Source organism: Amblyomma maculatum, chromosome 5, assembly GCF_055883805.1.
Source record: "Amblyomma maculatum isolate TAMU_Amacu chromosome 5, ASM5588380v1, whole genome shotgun sequence".
NCBI classification, from domain to species: domain Eukaryota; kingdom Metazoa; phylum Arthropoda; class Arachnida; order Ixodida; family Ixodidae; genus Amblyomma; species Amblyomma maculatum.
Genome location: NC_139348.1, coordinates 156,265,366 through 156,282,506, shown reverse-complemented (window position 1 = coordinate 156,282,506; position 17,141 = coordinate 156,265,366). Strand labels below are relative to the sequence as shown.

Below are 17,141 nucleotides of genomic sequence, written 5' to 3'. Positions count from 1 at the left end.
CACGTGACCCGCCTCACTTCCGGGATGCAAGCACAACGGCAGCAGCGATGGTAGAGCTTGTGGCGCTTGTAGGGGCTGCTTTCACTTCCGGCGGTCGCAGCCTCCCGCTTCCTCCCCGCCGCCGTAGCATCCTCCGCAGCCGCGGGTGATGGCAGGGAAGCCGATATCCTGTTTACCCGTGGGCGGCCCGACGCCGCTGCAGCTGATCAGCGGCCGATCGTGACACGGTCGGGCATGCGGCCGCCATGGAGGATGACCGAACAGCAGCGAAGAAAATGCGCGTGGCCGGCCTGGTGCTCGCGCGAGGCGGCAGCGAAGCCGTGAAGAAGAAGAACGCCCGGCTGGTCTGCGGCCTGCCTTTGTTGTCCTGGGTGCTACGCCCGATGAAGCACTGCAAGAGTACGTACGACTTCTACTCGCGTACGGGCCTGTGGCTGCTTCTTTTTCTAGCGAAAGCGCTGCCTTGATCACTTAACTTTCGGAGTTTGCTGGCGCGTTTCGATGGTGGGAAGAAAAAAATGTCCCGTTGTATATCGCCGCTGTGCCCGCCGGCAATTTCATGGAGGAGCAAGCTCGATCGGTAGAGAGATATCGCGCGGTTAAAAGTGGGTCAAGCGGAGAAATTGCTCAGAGTATGCGTACTTCTCTGAATATTCAGTAATGTAGTCACTGTGCTTCTTTGTCTATGAGGCCTGTGCGCGCTTTCGTTGCGCATAACTTCATTACTGGCATGGCGCGCGAGCAGCCTGGTTCTTTTTTCTTTTGCGACAGAGGCACGCGGTTTAACGAGTCGCTATTTTTACACGATCGAAAAGGCTGGTAAAAAATAAAAGAGGCCCCACCTTAGTTAGCGAAGTGGCCCCAGTTGATGCTAAACTGTCGCGCGCTGTTTAATAATATTGTGCGCGCTCGGTTTCTCCCAGACTTCGCGCGCGGTCAGTGGTTGGAATGCAACTCATCATGCTATTAACTAATGACCGTTAATTATCCCTTCTATCTACTTGCAGCGCTCGACGAAATCTGGGTGTCGACCGACGACCAAGAAATTGAGGACATCGCGGCGACGGAGTCTTGCAGCGTCGTTCGGCGGTCTGAAGAGTTTGCACAGGGCGACTCGCCTTCGGTGCTCGCCGTGCATGAGTTCACCCGCGAAGTTCCAGGTGCGATCCATGACATCAAAAAGTTGCATTTGTTCGTAATAAAATTCCAGTCGATCAGCCATTCTCATAGCACAGAACCATTTAAAGTTTCAACAGTTTGTACTCGAAGGCGACCGAAAATTTACTCGAGCGCTCTTTTGTTGACGTCACTAAAGCAGCATTTTAAATAAACTGCAAATTCGAATTGAGCAAAATGGAATTAGTGCGAGACCACTGTATTACAGAATGTCTATTTTGCTTCATACGTGGACACACTGTCTTGTAATAGCCGGCCTACCCGTGAGGTGCGTGCTTTCCTTATTGGAGTAATTTGAGAATCACATGTGGTATGTGTTCAAGAAAATGACATTTCAAATTAATTATTTCTATTTTCATTGCTTCACAAATGTGAACATCTATCGGTGTAGTTATTTTGCTTTGTACACTAATGTATACATCACATACTCCTCCATTGGTCTTGAAAAGAGCCTGCAGTAAGATAAATTTTTGCTGCTTACAGGATAGATGAAACGTGCTGTTCTGGGAAGTGAGGGTGTAAATTTTTCATGCTGGATACCTATGCTAAGGGAAAGATGAGAGGCCAGTCAGAAGTAATGCCTTTTTTGCTTTATCATGGTAGACTCGTATTTCATTGAAAAGCCCAGCATAACTAGTATCCACCATACAGTTGGGGAGGAGGATAATACGAGCAAAACTAGAAAAAAAGACCTTCGTGTATTGCTAGTGGTTCAGTTTATTTTTCATAAATTCCGAGCCAGTGCCGATAGTAGTGTGCTTGTTGCACACCCTTTGACAACCTTCATCCTCTCAGCCAGGGCTCTCGCTCTTACCGTGTCGTCATTGTATAACCCTGTGATGCCCATTGTCATGAATTTGCAACATACCATTTGCATACTGTGTAATTTTTACTACACAAACCTTGGATACAAAGCGTGATGTCCACATATTCTCAGTAGCCATCACTTTACAGTCAAAATGTTTGGTGTCATTGTAAGCTAGACGTGTAAAATTGGGGGGGTGCATCTGGCAGTATTGAATCTCATTTTCCGGCAACTGTTGCAGGGAACAAGACTGTCTACATAGTTTTGTGCAGTATTGTTCACAGCAAGCACACTAACTAGTGAAGCAGATTTCTCTCGAAATCACGTCTGTGTACGGTAACATATTTTTATTAGTGACATATGTTTGAATTTCCTCTCTTTCCAGGTATTGATGTGGTTGCCTTAGTCCAATGTACCTCTCCATGTCTAGTGCCATCGTACCTAGATGAAGCTGTGAATCTTGTGACTTCAGACAAATACGACTCTGTTTTCTCAGTCACTCGCGATTACAAGTGGCGGTGGACAGAGCTTTCAGAAGGTATGCTTATCTCGGTTACATTTGTTGCAGTATGTTTTTCCTGCCTGTACAATGAAGTTGTATACAAAAGGAGAGTGGACCAACACTGTCGTGTATACATTCTCTTGTAATCCTTCTTGCTTTATCGAGAAATTGCTCTTTGCATTTTAAAAATTGTTAGCCCCCTCCATCTGGCATTAACACACGGGCCCACACTAACAGACTTTCGGCTCCCAAGGGCCATTGTCAAAAGGGGGGGTTCAAAGAAAAAAAGTAAAAGGCAATAACTAAAGAAATCAAAGCAAATATCTTACTTAAGCAAACAAGGTGACTTATGGAGTAAAAAATTTTTATTCATTTTCAGTTTGTTCTTTCTTTTTATTTATGATCAAAGTCTCCAGTACCTTACTACATGATGCTGTCTATTGACAAAGGCATTGCATGTCAGATAATTGTCATTGGAAGATAAAAAAATGAATTTGTGACGTCCTTCACAAACAAAGGATGCAACCTTCAGGGCAATGGGCAGCATGTTTAAGAGCCTTGGTATATAATTTGCATTACACGAAAATGCATCTCTGACATTAGTTACTAACTTATTTTAGAGTTTGGCCACAGCTTAAATGTTCAGTGCCTGAGGTAGCACCTAGTCTGCTGGCCGTTCGTTGCTATTCATTATGCATTCATAATGGTGTAAGGTGCAATACCTATCTTGAATGAAGTAAGCTGCTTGTATGATGAGAATGTAAATAACTTCTCGCATATTGCATCCGTTGTACAATAATCAAAGTGAACGCACAGGCCATCTGAATAATTTTAATGCAGCCACTCGCTCATCTAAAAGCTGCTTTTTCTTTTTTTTTATTGCGATAGCAATACTGAGCCAGATTTCGACTCGTCGCGTGGTCCCGGCGGAGGCCACGCTTGACCTTGAACAGCCAAGGAGGAGGAGCAGAAGAAGACTGGTAACTTACGCTCTCGCGGCATACTCTTAAAGGATGAGCTTAGGTGTCCCCAATACAATGTAGCACCTTACACTGATAGGACGTGATAGGGGAATAATGTAGCAGGCAAAAGAAGCTTCCGCCATTGCTATCGCAATTCAACTAGGGTTAACCACAGTTAATTTTGCTTATTCATTTTTTGTGAATCCAGCTCTCGGGCAGGCTTGCATAATGGTTATTGTAAATTAAAAGACACAAAGCAGCAACCATACTGCAATTTTTCCTCATGTGACCTCGATGAGTCTGGTGTCACAGCTGCCGTTTGACATTTGGTATTTAGACTGCACAGAGAGAAAAAATTAGTTGTGGTTTAACTCTGGTTAACCCTAGTTGAATTGCAATAGCAACAGCGGAAGCTTCTTTTGCCTGCTACATTATTCCCCTCTCACGCCTTATCAGTGTAAGGTGCTATATTATTGGGGTACTTAAGCTCATCCTTTAAGAGTATGACACGAAAGCGTAAGCTACCATCCCACATATAAATGAGAAGGGTTCAATGCTGCTGTACCGAATATGGAGCTAAAGCATTAGCTGCCGGTGACCGAGCGTTCTTCTTCTCCTTCCTTTCTCCTTCCTCCTCCTCTTCTTCTTCTTCTCGGCTGTTCAAGATCGACCGTGGCGACCGGCCGTGAGCTACGCGACGGCTCAAAACCTGCCGCAGTATTGCTATTGCAATAAAAATTGGGACACTTTTTTGCACAGACCACGTGGACATTCACATTTTGTAATGTCTTGCTCATCATTCCAGAGACAGAACACAAAACAAAAATTTTGTGTCTCTACTCCTTTAATAGAAATTTGCCTTTTTCCAGATGGTACAACACGACCCCTCAACTTTGACCCTGCGCAGCGTCTGTGCCGTCAGGAATGGGCAGGAGAGATTGTTGAATCTGGTCACTTCTACGTCACACGAACAGAATACATCCAAGATGGCCTCCTTCAAGGAGGAAGGTGAGTGGTATACAGAACCATACGGATAGTCAGCAGAAGCATCTGTTCCCTCTTTTAAGGGTTCTCTGCGGATTTTGCTGGTAAGTCATAAAAAAAAAGATGTGTTCAGAACTATTGATTCTGTGGTGTTTATGCCCTCATTTTGGTCATACAATGGCTTTTGTGCTGTGCTGCCTGCTTTGTTTAGAGTTTTTACAGTTTGCAGTAATGATGATAGTAGTTTGATTTTGATTGCACAAGAGAAGCTTTGCTGAAGAGCATCATTTTTAACATGTTCTTAGAACTGCATGCAGTGGGGTGAGACTTGTTTTTGCTAAGCATTTAGCTTGGACAAGCTGATCAGAAGGCCTGAGGAAAGGTTGTACTGTACGGCGTTAAGGATCAAGCCCCATGTCTCCTGCGTGAGGTTGACACCCAAACCACTGCACCACTGTTGGAGTCGCATCGTAAAATGTGTAACCAAATGTGTACCTGTGTTTCTGTACCTTGCAGGTGCGGATACGTAGAGCTGCCACAGTACCTGTGCCATGAAGTTGACACGGAGGATGACTTTCTGATAGTTGAACAGAAACTGCAAAAGTATGGCTTCAAAGGTGACATTGTTCTCGATGCCCCTTCGGAGTTCCAGTAATGTTGCTTCCATGTCTATAAGCTGCCAAGGCCGCCCCACACACTGATTTCTACGCATGTATGTTGTAGCTGTCCTGACAAATTCGTGGTTGCAGTGTCACTTGCAGTGGGTTCCCTGTCTAAAAGAGCAGGTCACAGGATTTGTTCAAAATACTCTGCGGGCCAAACTGCACTCGGCCCATTTTACTTTTACCAACATAATGTCAGTGTTTTGTTGCTGCTACAACACTTCCTGACAAAAAACTGACAGTTGTGCCATCTAGTAGGTAATGTAAAAGGATTCGGTAACAGATTTTAAACTAGGAATATATGTGTTAGGGCGTACTTCACCACTTTTTTTCTCTCGCTTTTTATACCGTCGCGAGGTTTTAAGCATCATTGGTTTCGTGAAAAATTGTGTTTGAAGTTACCTGTACCTGCTAGAAATTTTGATGGAGTCCGGAAATATGACGTACAGCATTTTTGTCACCATTTTACAGTGGCATGGTGGCAGGGCTGGTAAATAGTTAAGTTAAATGTGAAATGCAAATTTATTAAGTCTAGTGCTGCTTCACATTCTGTGAGCACAGTGTGTTTTTAGTCGCAAATGTTGGTTGCAGCATAGCTTAGCATTAAACAGTGTTAAAGATATACCAATATGGTTGTGCCATTGTCTGTAGTTCTGTGCAAAAGGGACAGATTTTTAGTATTTACTCTTCAAGGTTGCTACGTTTATTTATAAACAAAATATATGTGAGGTATCTTTATGCATAGATGCATTTATTGAAAAAAAAAAAAGTAGTAGTAGAACAACAGTGGCTCTTGAAGGAAGACTGAAATGAATTTCAGTATTTCTTATATGCTGCAATGCAGTTGCAGCTAGCTTTAGCCTATCTCTGGAGGGTTTATTCGCTCACAAAATAAAGAAAACCACCAGATGCTTCTATTGCCGCTTGTATTTGTTGCTGTGTACAATTTGTTTGTGCTTTGTCTGCTACTATGGTCATGGTGGCTTAAATGGTGGGCCACATCATTGGCTATGGCTACACAACCAAGCTTGTGATGCATCTGCATCATAGCCTGAATTACGGTGAATTTCATGGGGAATTCTCCCGATCCTCATAGTGCTTTTGTCTTTGGGTAGAGGCCTTAAATGTGCACAAAAACAAGCGAGCATGGTTCAGAAAAGCTGAACTCCAGTTTATTGATTTAATTCTCAAGCATTTGCTTAAAGTGACACCAATGGCTGTGTAAGCTGTAATAGTGACTACTACTGATGCTTCAACAGAGTCTTAGCATGGCTGTCTGATTTTGAGAACATGTTAGTGCTTCATGGCATCTCGCATGGCATCCTTGTGCGTGAAATCTTAAACACTGCCAGAAAGTCATACACTGACTGCAGTGGTGATGGCCTATTGAAACCATGGCTTGATACAAATGCTAGTCTTTTCTTCGTTAATATATATTTATATTAATTTAAAATAGTCTGAAGGCACACATTTTATATTATTTTGGTTGTGAATACGAAAGCTCATAATTAGCGCACACAGTCGGACATGGCTGGCAATGAAACGGCACGCATAATGTTCCATTAGAATTTACGCGTGTAAAAACTCCCTGTAGCACAGCTTTTGGGGTCAGGGTAACTATATCTACTGGTGGCGAGCTCTGTTTCAAAGACCAGTGCAGAGTGCTTTTTTTAAGACACTAAAGGCAGCACATCTTTACACTGTGTTGCAGTATTCATGTTTACTGGTGAAAAGAATCTGCAGCATGAATTTTACACCAACGTGCGTTGGGCCTTAAGTAGGGCTGAACAGTTTAGCTCATTCGGTGCGCCACTTTATGCTAGGCCACAAACTGTTCTACATTCACCGCTTCAAAAGTATTGTGTTCAACATGGGTTGAACAGCAAATGAGAAAGTGGTCTCTCCCACTTCCTTCAATCACTGGAGTGCAAAAGACATTCTTGAGGAGCAGTAATCTACCATTTGCATTGTAAAGTTATAATATATAAAAAGCATTAATAAGTGTGCCATATGGTAGCAGTCACAGTTTTAAGTGTGCATCAGAAACATCATGCAGTTGCTGTGACTGTTCGATCACTGTCAAATGGATGGAGCAGAATCTGAAGGCTTTTTGGCGTCATTCATGCTGTCCTGCAGTGTAACGCCTGTCATTTTCACAGCACACCTACGTCAACACAGGACTATTTATTCACTATTGCCATTGATTCACATGTTTGGGCTGTTGTCATTCTGCAGAATTGTTCCACATACCAGTAGGCAATACTACAGTCAACTAGGACAACGGAAACCATTGTTTATTCCAGCTCGGGTACGACTAGGAGATCTCTAATGCATACCTCACACGTGCACACAAGGATTTGAGACTGGCTTCAGAGCCAGCTTCACTGCTGAGTGAGCAATGCATTACTGCCATGTAAACCTTTTCATCGTCTGGGGAGGTTCTGTTTTCCTGCGTTCTGTGTTGCCCCATTGTACATGCACCGGTCGTTTTGAATATACTACCTGAACCACTTGCAGTTTTTTGTTGTGAATTGTGCTCACTGTACCATGCCCACAATCTTTACTCGTCCTCACGCTAGAAGGCTTGCAAGAACTCCCTGCCCCAGCGTGGGAGAAAATAGGCACACTTGCTATCATGAAGAAAAAAAAGTCATCTGCGCAGGCCAAATAAAAAGATTAAAAGAACTACGAGCTTTGCTTCTTGCCTACCAGAAGTGCCTCTATCAAATGTAGCGGCATTTCTGTATCTATGGAGGTTGCTTGCTCTTTGGTATTCAGTCTCCTAGCAGAATGTGACAGCTATACTCTGTTTAGTTTATTTTTCACAGCAGAGACGTACTGACAAAACATATCAGACAAGTCACGTACCTGACACATGCAACAACCAGGTTTGCTTATTTGGGCTAAAGTTTTGAAGGAAATGAGTTTGGTGCCATCAATAATGACACTTAACACTTGGGGTCAGAACGGCAGTCTTTGTCGGTTGTACTAGATTGCATGGCTTACGCAACCTTTATTTACGATCTTCATATGGGGCCTATAATTCATACACGAGATGATTTACTCTCTATAACATAGTGTAGCTAACAGCTTTTATTGGTGTGCTGTGTGTATGTGGCAAATCTCGGCCAGGACTAGGGTTTCGCCCGAGTGTACAAACAGCTTTAAGCTGGTGCAAATAATGAAGATTCTTTGCATGTTGTGGGGAACACCATCCTTGCATTTTCTGGTGTCAAAACCCTTGACGATGGCTTTGCTACTCAGCTGGTGACCCCAGGGTCGCTGGTTCAATACTAGCCAACGGAGGTGAAATACATAAACTAGGCTAGCACGAATTGTGGATTTCTGACTCTCAGCGAATAATTCAAATAATTTCGAAGTGAGTAGCAGTATGAATAAGTTTGCGTAAAAGAAATTGATTGACCCATTAAGCATTTTCAACACCACATATTGTGCCCACACACATGTCCATATTACATGGAAAAAGGAAAAATGTATTTGTCAACCTTTCACAAACGTCATGGCAAATTGAGGTACCAAACCTACATGCAAAGCCGATGTATTTGTAGGAAATCCAACTGCTAGTTTTATTTGAAATTGTGCTGTTGCATTGTTTTTAAGTGGCAACATCATGAGCACCAGCCAGGCATATGTGTTGCACCCCTGTGCATCCAGTGTCTCCTCACGTCGGGTGTCGGGAACGGGCGCCCATCTCGCATGTACTATCGTGTTCAAAATTTTACGGGACATGTGTTCTCGGAGAAAAAAAAAGTTTACCGTGAACATTGTGGCTCTGCCTTGTGTCACAGTTGTGTGGAAGTTCACCAGTGAATAGAGCATTATTAGCCGTTGGCGACTAGATTACATTAATGTGCCGAAATAATTATTTCCCGACATTATGGCCACATAGCTGCTCAATTGCCGCTCAATAATTACAGGAAAAAGTAGTGACAAGAACGTTCCAGTTTAACTGCAGCACAAAGTGGAGGCCAAAACTGCTGAAACAAAACCAACCTTCTTGAGCTACCAAGGATGACAGCATTGAATAAAAGAATGAGGGGCATTTAAGTACCACCTTTGAGATTGACGCTACAGTGCTAGTGCTTTCCATCTGTGTCTACCACTGAGGATCCTCATTTGCATGCATGCAATTTGCTACTCGTTTAATCACTGGTCTTCTAATTGGTGCTGCTTACACAATCATTACCATACAGTTGTAACCTGCCACATTAGTGGATGTGAAAGACCACCTGGCATAGATTAAAGCCTCGCTTCACCCAAATCGCACAAACATACCTGTGTGGCCTATTGGTGCCCCTTCATGTTGCCTACCAACTACCACTTGCAATAGGTGTGGTTTTGACTTTATGCTCACAACATCGACACCAATGGATTTTCTGGAAAAAGGGGCCTTTTATGCTGTCGTGTTGAACCAGAGAGAGAGAAACAACTTTTACTGCCAAAAGTGTGATCATTAAGGCATACCGACCTGGCGCGGCCCCAGGTGGGTGTGATGCTCTGGGCCATCGAGGCAAGCGCCAACTGAGTCTTCTTGTCTGAGCAGGTAAGAAGTTGGTCCCAGCTCTCCTCCGAGGGAGCTGGCAGTAAGGTAAGAGGGGGTGGTCTTCCCCTACATCCCCAAAAGGTGTGTGCCAATGTGGCTGTTACTGCATAGTTACAATTGGGGCAAATAGCGTCGTAGTCACCGTCCCTAATCGGTGCCAATCTTGAATAGCCGAGAATGGAATGTGTTTGAAGTTTACGCAGCATGGTGGACTGAGCTCTGTCAAGGTCACAATCCATGTTCACATTGCTGAAGCCACAAGGCATTCCACAGTGGCGCATAAACAGCGAGATGACAAATGAACTAATTTTGTCATTTCAACAGTGCATATGCAGTAAATCTTCCCTTAACCTTTTCGAGCATTTGGGATTCATGGCGTGCTTCTGTGGTACTCCTTCAGGCTTGGCATGAAATGCTGTTGACTCTACATGCTTCGGGTTAAAAACACCACATTATATTTAACTGTATAATGAATACATTCTAAAAATTAATGCAAATTTGTGGGGTGCTTCCGATATACTGAACAATGCACTAACGTCAATTGAATACCGTGAACAAACAGAATAACAAGCACGTTCACTGTGCAGTTATAATTTTAACAAGTGCTAGACCTGATAAGTCAACAGCTGCACTCAATTATTTTTGGGCTGCACATTTAGCCAAGTTACCATGATAGCATTCAAGACAGTGTACAAATATGTGGTGTGTATTTTTTTTATTTCTTGCATCACACTACACCAACAAGGGCACTGACACCCAAGAAGGTTGAGCCCTTAATATATAATATGTACATTTGAATAGGGGAAGGGAGAGGGCAGGAAAAAAGTATTGCTCGCGCTCTCTGCCTAATATAGCTTCCATCACCAAAAGCAAGCTGGTTTTTGCCACTGCTAAAAAGAAAATTGCAGAAAACCAGCTTGGGTTAGTGTTGCCAGCATTCGCAATAAAATGGCCTGAGACCAGCTGCAGAAGAAAAACGAAAGACTTCTCATGATCTATACACTTCTGGATTGGGCAAAGCACAAAGAAATGACAAACTCGATCGTGTAGGAACTCTACCTTAAATGTTTCCGAAATTTTAGCACAGTTACAAGACCCCAAGAACCCCTCGTCGAGTATAAACGACACGGCACAGCCGTGTCGGTGAAGGCACTGTTTATAGGTACACCCCAACCAGACTCTGGGTGTATAAGGGGTGTATATCTGGAGTGAAGTGGGGCCTACAACCTACTACAAATTTCTGAACTAGAGCTTGCAGCCCTCAGTATTGTGCATGACAAATCACTGCTATTTATTCCATGCAAGCATTGAACATCAATAAGAAATGAATAGAAAGAAGAGCTCTTGCCAAAGTAAAATTTTGTGAGCTTGATAAAATCCATGCGTCACAGCACTAAGTCTGTCATGCTACTTCATTTAAAGGGGCCCTTTGTGTTTATACAACAGACTTGTCAAGACAGCCACAGGACATTTTTCTGCCTCACCTAAATTATGTACAAAAGATTACAACCTTGGTAGTAACTCACACACATGCACTCACACACAAACGTAGAAAAACACAACAAAGGAGCGACAATAAATTGGATGCGCCTGCTTCCGCCCGGTTTGTTGACTCGCAGGCACAACCTCCGGGCATGTTATCATGGTCGACTCTTCTCTCTCGCCCCCCTGCTCCCAAATATTTGTGAGGTGGCGTCGGCTGATTTTCTCGAGTTTTTTTTCGCTTCTCGTCTTTTCACCAGCTAAACGCTTGGAATGTGGTCCTCTCGAATGAGAACTCGTTGAGTCTTGTTTCTAGTAATCCACCAATTGGCTCAGGGCAGCCAATTTGTTTCTGTCACTATGCTCTCTTTCCGTCCAAACAAGAATGCATCATGCTCCTCTCTCACATCTCCGAGAGACACATGCTAGGAAGTTTAATCTTGTCGAAAGGTTTGTCGCGGAAACAATCATTTTGATCCCTTGTCAAAAGAAGGTGGCAGCCTACTTGGTTGCCAAGCGCTGGCGCGACATGACGTCGTTATTCATGTTTAAGTGAGTGTCTGTTTTTAAAACGATCTCGTCACAAGTGAGGAAGAAGGGGGCATAACAGTGCTCTTTGCCAAGATGTGAAAATGAATAAGAGAAACATGCTGGGATTGTTTGTACTTGTGTCATAACTTGTGTGAGATGTAATCTGCCATCACTTGCGAAGGCTTCTCACATTGCACGACTACAGCCTTGGTACAGCAAAATTCTTAGCCTCCCTTTAAAAGGTTAGGAATTGGAGAACGCAAGTCTGCAATTGTGTGTTTTTGGCGTGAGCATTCCTTACGTCAAGAACTGCACGGCACAGGGGCAAGTTTTTTCTTTGCCGCTGGCAAAGTGACGGCATCCAGAAAGAAAATAGAAGACATGAGTGGCTGACAAAGCAACCAGCACTTTCAGCTTGGCACGCGATCTCTGTCTCGTGTTTCTTTCTTTTTTTTTTTTTTTTTGCTTGGTCCGTGACTCAATAACGGCCTTTTCTAGCAGCTAGTGTGTTCCACTGGCAAGATGTGGTTAGATAAGTGAAAAACTTGTCGGTTTGGTCTCTTCTCTATGGCCTATGAATGCACGAGTCACCGCCTTTTTGGCGGCAGAGACAGTCACTATGTCATCACCGGCACAACATTATTGGAAAAAAAAAAAAAAAAAAAGCCTTTCGGCTTTGGGCACCACCTTTCTTTTCCTGCTCACCGCCTCATACGGTCAACGTAAGTCAGGCAATGAAGTCTGTGCTGTCCCAATTAGTCCGAAAGTCATCCCACGCCCGGAAGTCCGTGTCATTCACCGTAAACAGGTCAAACGGATCTTGAATGTCCACAGACGCATTTGTCGACAACAGTGGGTCATGCTGTGTTGTGCTTGAAACGGAGACAGATGACACGGCTGTGTTAGACGGAGCTACAGATGACGATGCCTGGCCACTTGTTGCGGATGATGATGACGACGAACTTGTCTGTGGCATCATAACATCGAGCCAGTCTGACAGCTCGATTTCCATGCTGAGTGTCGGGTCCGACAGGTCTGCATTTTCCGCATAGTGGTTTCGTGATGGCACCTGGTTGTTCTTGGCTGGTCCGTCGGTCAGCATCCCAAGGTCCATGCCCTCGAAGTCATCCAGGTCCAAGTGGAAATCGAAGTCCAATGAGGCTGATGGAGGGGGCGTCTCACCGTCACCCGACAGGGCCAGGGAGGGCGAATTCCGTTCACCTGGAGTGGCTGTGGTCGCTTCCGACGATGGCGGCGGTGTTGGGAACGACGGTGACGTACATGCAAGAAGACCGCTCATGTCCGTGATAGGAGTCCCCGGTGTCGTGGGTGTTGGTGGCTCTTGGGCAGCACTTGGCGGTAACTCTGGACATTCATTAAAAATAATGCCCAGATTTTTCTCATCAATGACAAGAATACTCACACACAAAAAAAAGGTAAATCATAAGCACAAATTGTTATTGATGAAAAGGAATGTGCATCTTTGCAAGCATAATTTTCATTTTACGATTTATACTGCGGTTCACAAGTCATGATTCATTTGATGATCTATATGTGCATATAGATATCGAAATATAGATTCAGATGGGCAAACAAGAGAAATTAAACAAAATATTTTTTGTTCTATTCTGCAATAAATGAATGCAATTCATGCATGCAATAATCATGTTATTTGATGACCTGCTTCCAACAGCCCAATTACCTTCACTAGCATTCAAGCCCTTAAAAGAATTATACTGAGAACTTCTGCATTGGTCCGATCAACTAAGAGGCCAGTTATTACTGCAGTATTTCTGCGAGGATTCCTTACAAGTCTGAGCTTCTTCACCCCAAGGCTGTGTATGGGAAAAGAAACCTTCCTCTCTGTATTCAGTGTCGCAACAAAATTGTTTTGACTTACCTCCATTTTTGATAAGGATCTCGAGGACATCGTCGACATCCTTGCTCTTTATTGAACGAGGACGGTTCTGTTTTGAGCTTGCAGGCATAAGGTTGTTCAGTGGTAGCATCTGCAGAAGAAACAGAAGCCCATTAGGAAGAACGGCATACTGAATTCTCACAGGTAATGCAATAGAATCTCAATTAATATAAGAATCTGATGGGGTAGCAAGGCGGGCTACCTGGTCTAGATTGTTCATTACGATTCTAAGCAGATGGTACAAGTACTGACACTGCCAACTAAAGAACGGCTTGTACTGTCTTTTAGTGTTTGTGTTGTTTGTGCTGCGTTAGAGAATCATAATCAATCTGACGGGGCGACGAAAAATATATGTAATTTTTAAAACTCAAATAATGCAAAGCGAACAAAATTTGCAGAGAGAAACATGGGAAATGAGTTTCTGTGTACGGTCAGGTGACTGGTGATTGCGACCTCGGCAATGTGCAGGCAGTGCTTGGCGCTCGAGAGTGCGGCCATGGCTAGCATGTTTGTATCATCTGCAGTGGTATGGGAGCATATTCACCCGAAATTCTGCACACTGTGCACAGCGCACCATGGTGAGGAAATTTTACGAATTCGCATCACCTAGATTCAATGGTGAAATTAAAAGGGAAGACCATTAGTAAATTGCCAAGCTGGTTAAATACTGGAACCTTAGAGAGCACAAAGAGTGTCCAACAAATCCGTCTGACACTGAAAGGCTTCAGCCCCTCCAGTCACAGTGCCACCATACGTGTACAAAATTTGTTCAGACTTTAGATATTGTATTTAGAATCTTTTGCAGTAAGCCATATAAAACGTTAAACAGAACGTCAAACGGTCTTTTTGATTTGTTGATATAGTGACTTCTTATGGCCATGAGTCAACAGAAGCACTATTCTGGCCCTGAAACCAGAGCACAGTCATTATGTGAACATACGACGCACTAATAGAAATTGCACAATCAATCACTACTGAAGGTCAACTTTTCTTCTGGTGCATTTAGGGCATGCTTTCAAGAAAATTGAAAATTTTTGCAAGATTTTTTTCCCTACCTCGATCACAACGAGAGCCTGAAAGAGACAGTCTACTGACTTTTCAATGATTTCTTTTCCTTGCGTTGATCAAAAGGTCCTTTCCCAAATTAACGAATACCTATCTGTGGCACTGAACAACACAGCAGAACAATTTTAAACAATTTTTCCATTAAATGTACTGTTTATCCTACATACTGCAAACCCTTACAACAGGGACACAATATTAGTAGAGTTAACTCTAAGCAATTCTATGGCCACAATGACTACTTCGTCACGTCACCTAGGAGGCACACAGCGGCAATATTGAGCATGCCATTAATCAAAATACAAAGGCTTTGGTAAAACAATAACTAAGGTATACTATACTTTAGTTTTGAATAACTTAAAATGAACTAAAGAAAACTGGCGATATTCATCACAGATACCAACAACTGTTGTTGCCCTCCGATGACCTCCGGCGCTGCATGGTTATACACAAAAAACAATACACACATAGGAGAATTAAACCTATGCAAATTCCATCTTTTTGCTCCAAAACACTTGCCCATAGCAGCAGTGCCGATGGTAGCTGCTACAAGTATAGTGGCATTTTGTGTGATTACTCCCTCAGAGCATTTTAAAAGCAGATCAAGCAAGGTTGAACAATAAAAGTAGCTGTAATTTGCTGAAAGAGTAAAAAATAGACCGCCTTATGTTGGTAAGAACAAAAACAACCGTCTGTATTACACTGTGGCATAGTCGTGAAATGTAGTATATTCACTTCACAGGCTTCAGGCAGCTACCACGCTACCATCTGCTCAGACCAGACTTTTCCGACAAATTCAAAATACAAACCCTTGCTTAACCACGAGTTTTACCCTCGTTACAACCACTGAGCAGTGAAATCTGCTAGAATATGCAATTATTTCTATAACCGTCTCTGACAGTAGACTGTTCCTATAAGGCTAGCTGACGCAAAACCTGGCATGAAGGAGATTATCATCCCGATGCTGAAGCTAAACTTTTAGGGATGCTGCAGTGGGGGGCTCTGGGTTTGCCCGTTCCAACCACCCGAGCCGAGTGCAGCGACAGCCAAACCCATGCCTGGCATTATCATGAAGAGGAAATTCAGACCTGGGGGTCATGACAAGGGTAGTGTGGGCATATTCTATTTCAATGTGATTACTATCTGCAGTGATAACAGGATCAGAATGAAATGCTGCAACGTTTGTGTTGTACCTGCGCCTGTCTCGTCTTGTTGAGCTGTTTGGTCGCTTCGTCATAGTCTGGTGGCTGCTTGGTCAAGACAAATGGCTCCGGCTTGGGCGTCAGCAATGACGGAAAGCTTGCCACGTGCTGCAAGGACCTGTGGAAGGTGGAAATTTTTTTCTTCATCTATGCACCGAGCTTTTAATCAATGCACCAGTTCAACAGCAGACATTATGGCCAGTTTCAGCAGATTCACAGAGTTGCCAAATGTAAAAAACATAACCAATTTATGCTGTCATCCTTCCAAGTCACCCAGCGCAACTGCCAGAGAAAAGTAAGCAACCAGGCCAGATATGTGTGCTAATGAGGATATTGGAATGGCTGAATAGCAAATAGTCAGCCACTGATAAATGAAGCTGGGCATTTTTGGAGCTTTCACCTGATACTACTCCAGCAAGAATAAATAAATAAATAAAAAAAAAAGCAGCAACTTATTTAGAGTAGGTGTAAGTCCCAAATGTTCCGAGAGGGTTGCAAGTTCTCGTCGCCTGTTAAGCTAGAAAACTTGGCAATGGTTAGTTATATGTAGTTTCATGGTACATAAACAACAGTGGGCTATCATGCGCCAAACACAAGGTTAGATGATCTATCAGATGTGGTGTCAGCAAGAGTTGCCATTTCAGTGATCACCCACCACACCTCCGGCTCCTCCCACAGATCTATTTCCTCATTCCTCAGTTGTCATGCAAGCCAGATTTCTTGCTCCACAACCAGCCAATTCAACCTGATTATTTGTTACCTTATCCAACTAAACTTTTGGGTGAAGAGACCTTATGCTATGCCACTGTGTTTGCCCTGACTATGTAAAATTTACTACTCTCCACAGACTGTAAGCAGCCCCCCCCCCCCCCCCCCCCCCCCCCCCCCCTCCTTTCTTAAACATGTTATGCTTGAAGGTTGGTTGGTTGGTTTGTGGGGTTTAACGTCCCAAAGCGACTCAGGCTATGAGAGACGCCGTAGTGGAGGACTCCGGAAGGAAAACAAATTATGCTTGAAGGAAAACAAATTAGCGCAAAGTGGCGAATGCCACTTTATAAGAAAGACCACCATCACTACTGCTATAATCATTATCAACTAAATGCACCATCATTGTCGTTGCCACTACCATCATTATCATTAACTGCAGCGTCATTATCATCAATACTACCATCATTATCATTATCACTCACTAACTGGATCGTTTCCCACACATGGAGTAGTGGTTTGAGCGCTCGGCCGAGGATTGGAGGGATGGTGGTTAGATAGTATCAGTTCATCCCAACATTTCATG

The 17,141-nt window shown here is 43.6% G+C and overlaps 2 protein-coding genes across 2 annotated transcripts in view; one reads left to right on the top strand and one right to left on the bottom strand.

The window, feature by feature from the left end:
- Positions 1-35: 35 nt before the first annotated feature.
- Positions 36-7,776, top strand: Csas (CMP-sialic acid synthase). The gene is made up of 5 exons (XM_084604795.1): positions 36-399; positions 1,008-1,160; positions 2,367-2,519; positions 4,315-4,453; positions 4,946-7,776. Exons 1-5 carry the CDS (start codon positions 246-248, stop codon positions 5,082-5,084), a joined length of 738 nt encoding a protein of 245 aa, XP_084460921.1. The 5' UTR covers positions 36-245; the 3' UTR covers positions 5,085-7,776.
- A 4,331-nt stretch (positions 7,777-12,107) lies between these two features.
- The window catches only part of Mrtf (Myocardin-related transcription factor), a 62,081-nt gene continuing 57,047 nt past the window's right edge, over positions 12,108-17,141 (bottom strand). The window contains exons 18-20 of the mRNA XM_084605407.1: positions 15,842-15,968; positions 13,569-13,677; positions 12,108-13,033 (exon numbers count right to left, since the gene is read on the bottom strand). Coding sequence (XP_084461533.1) covers positions 12,396-13,033; positions 13,569-13,677; positions 15,842-15,968 — 874 coding nt within the window. The 3' untranslated portion in view covers positions 12,108-12,395. The remainder of the gene's footprint in view (positions 13,034-13,568; positions 13,678-15,841; positions 15,969-17,141) is intronic.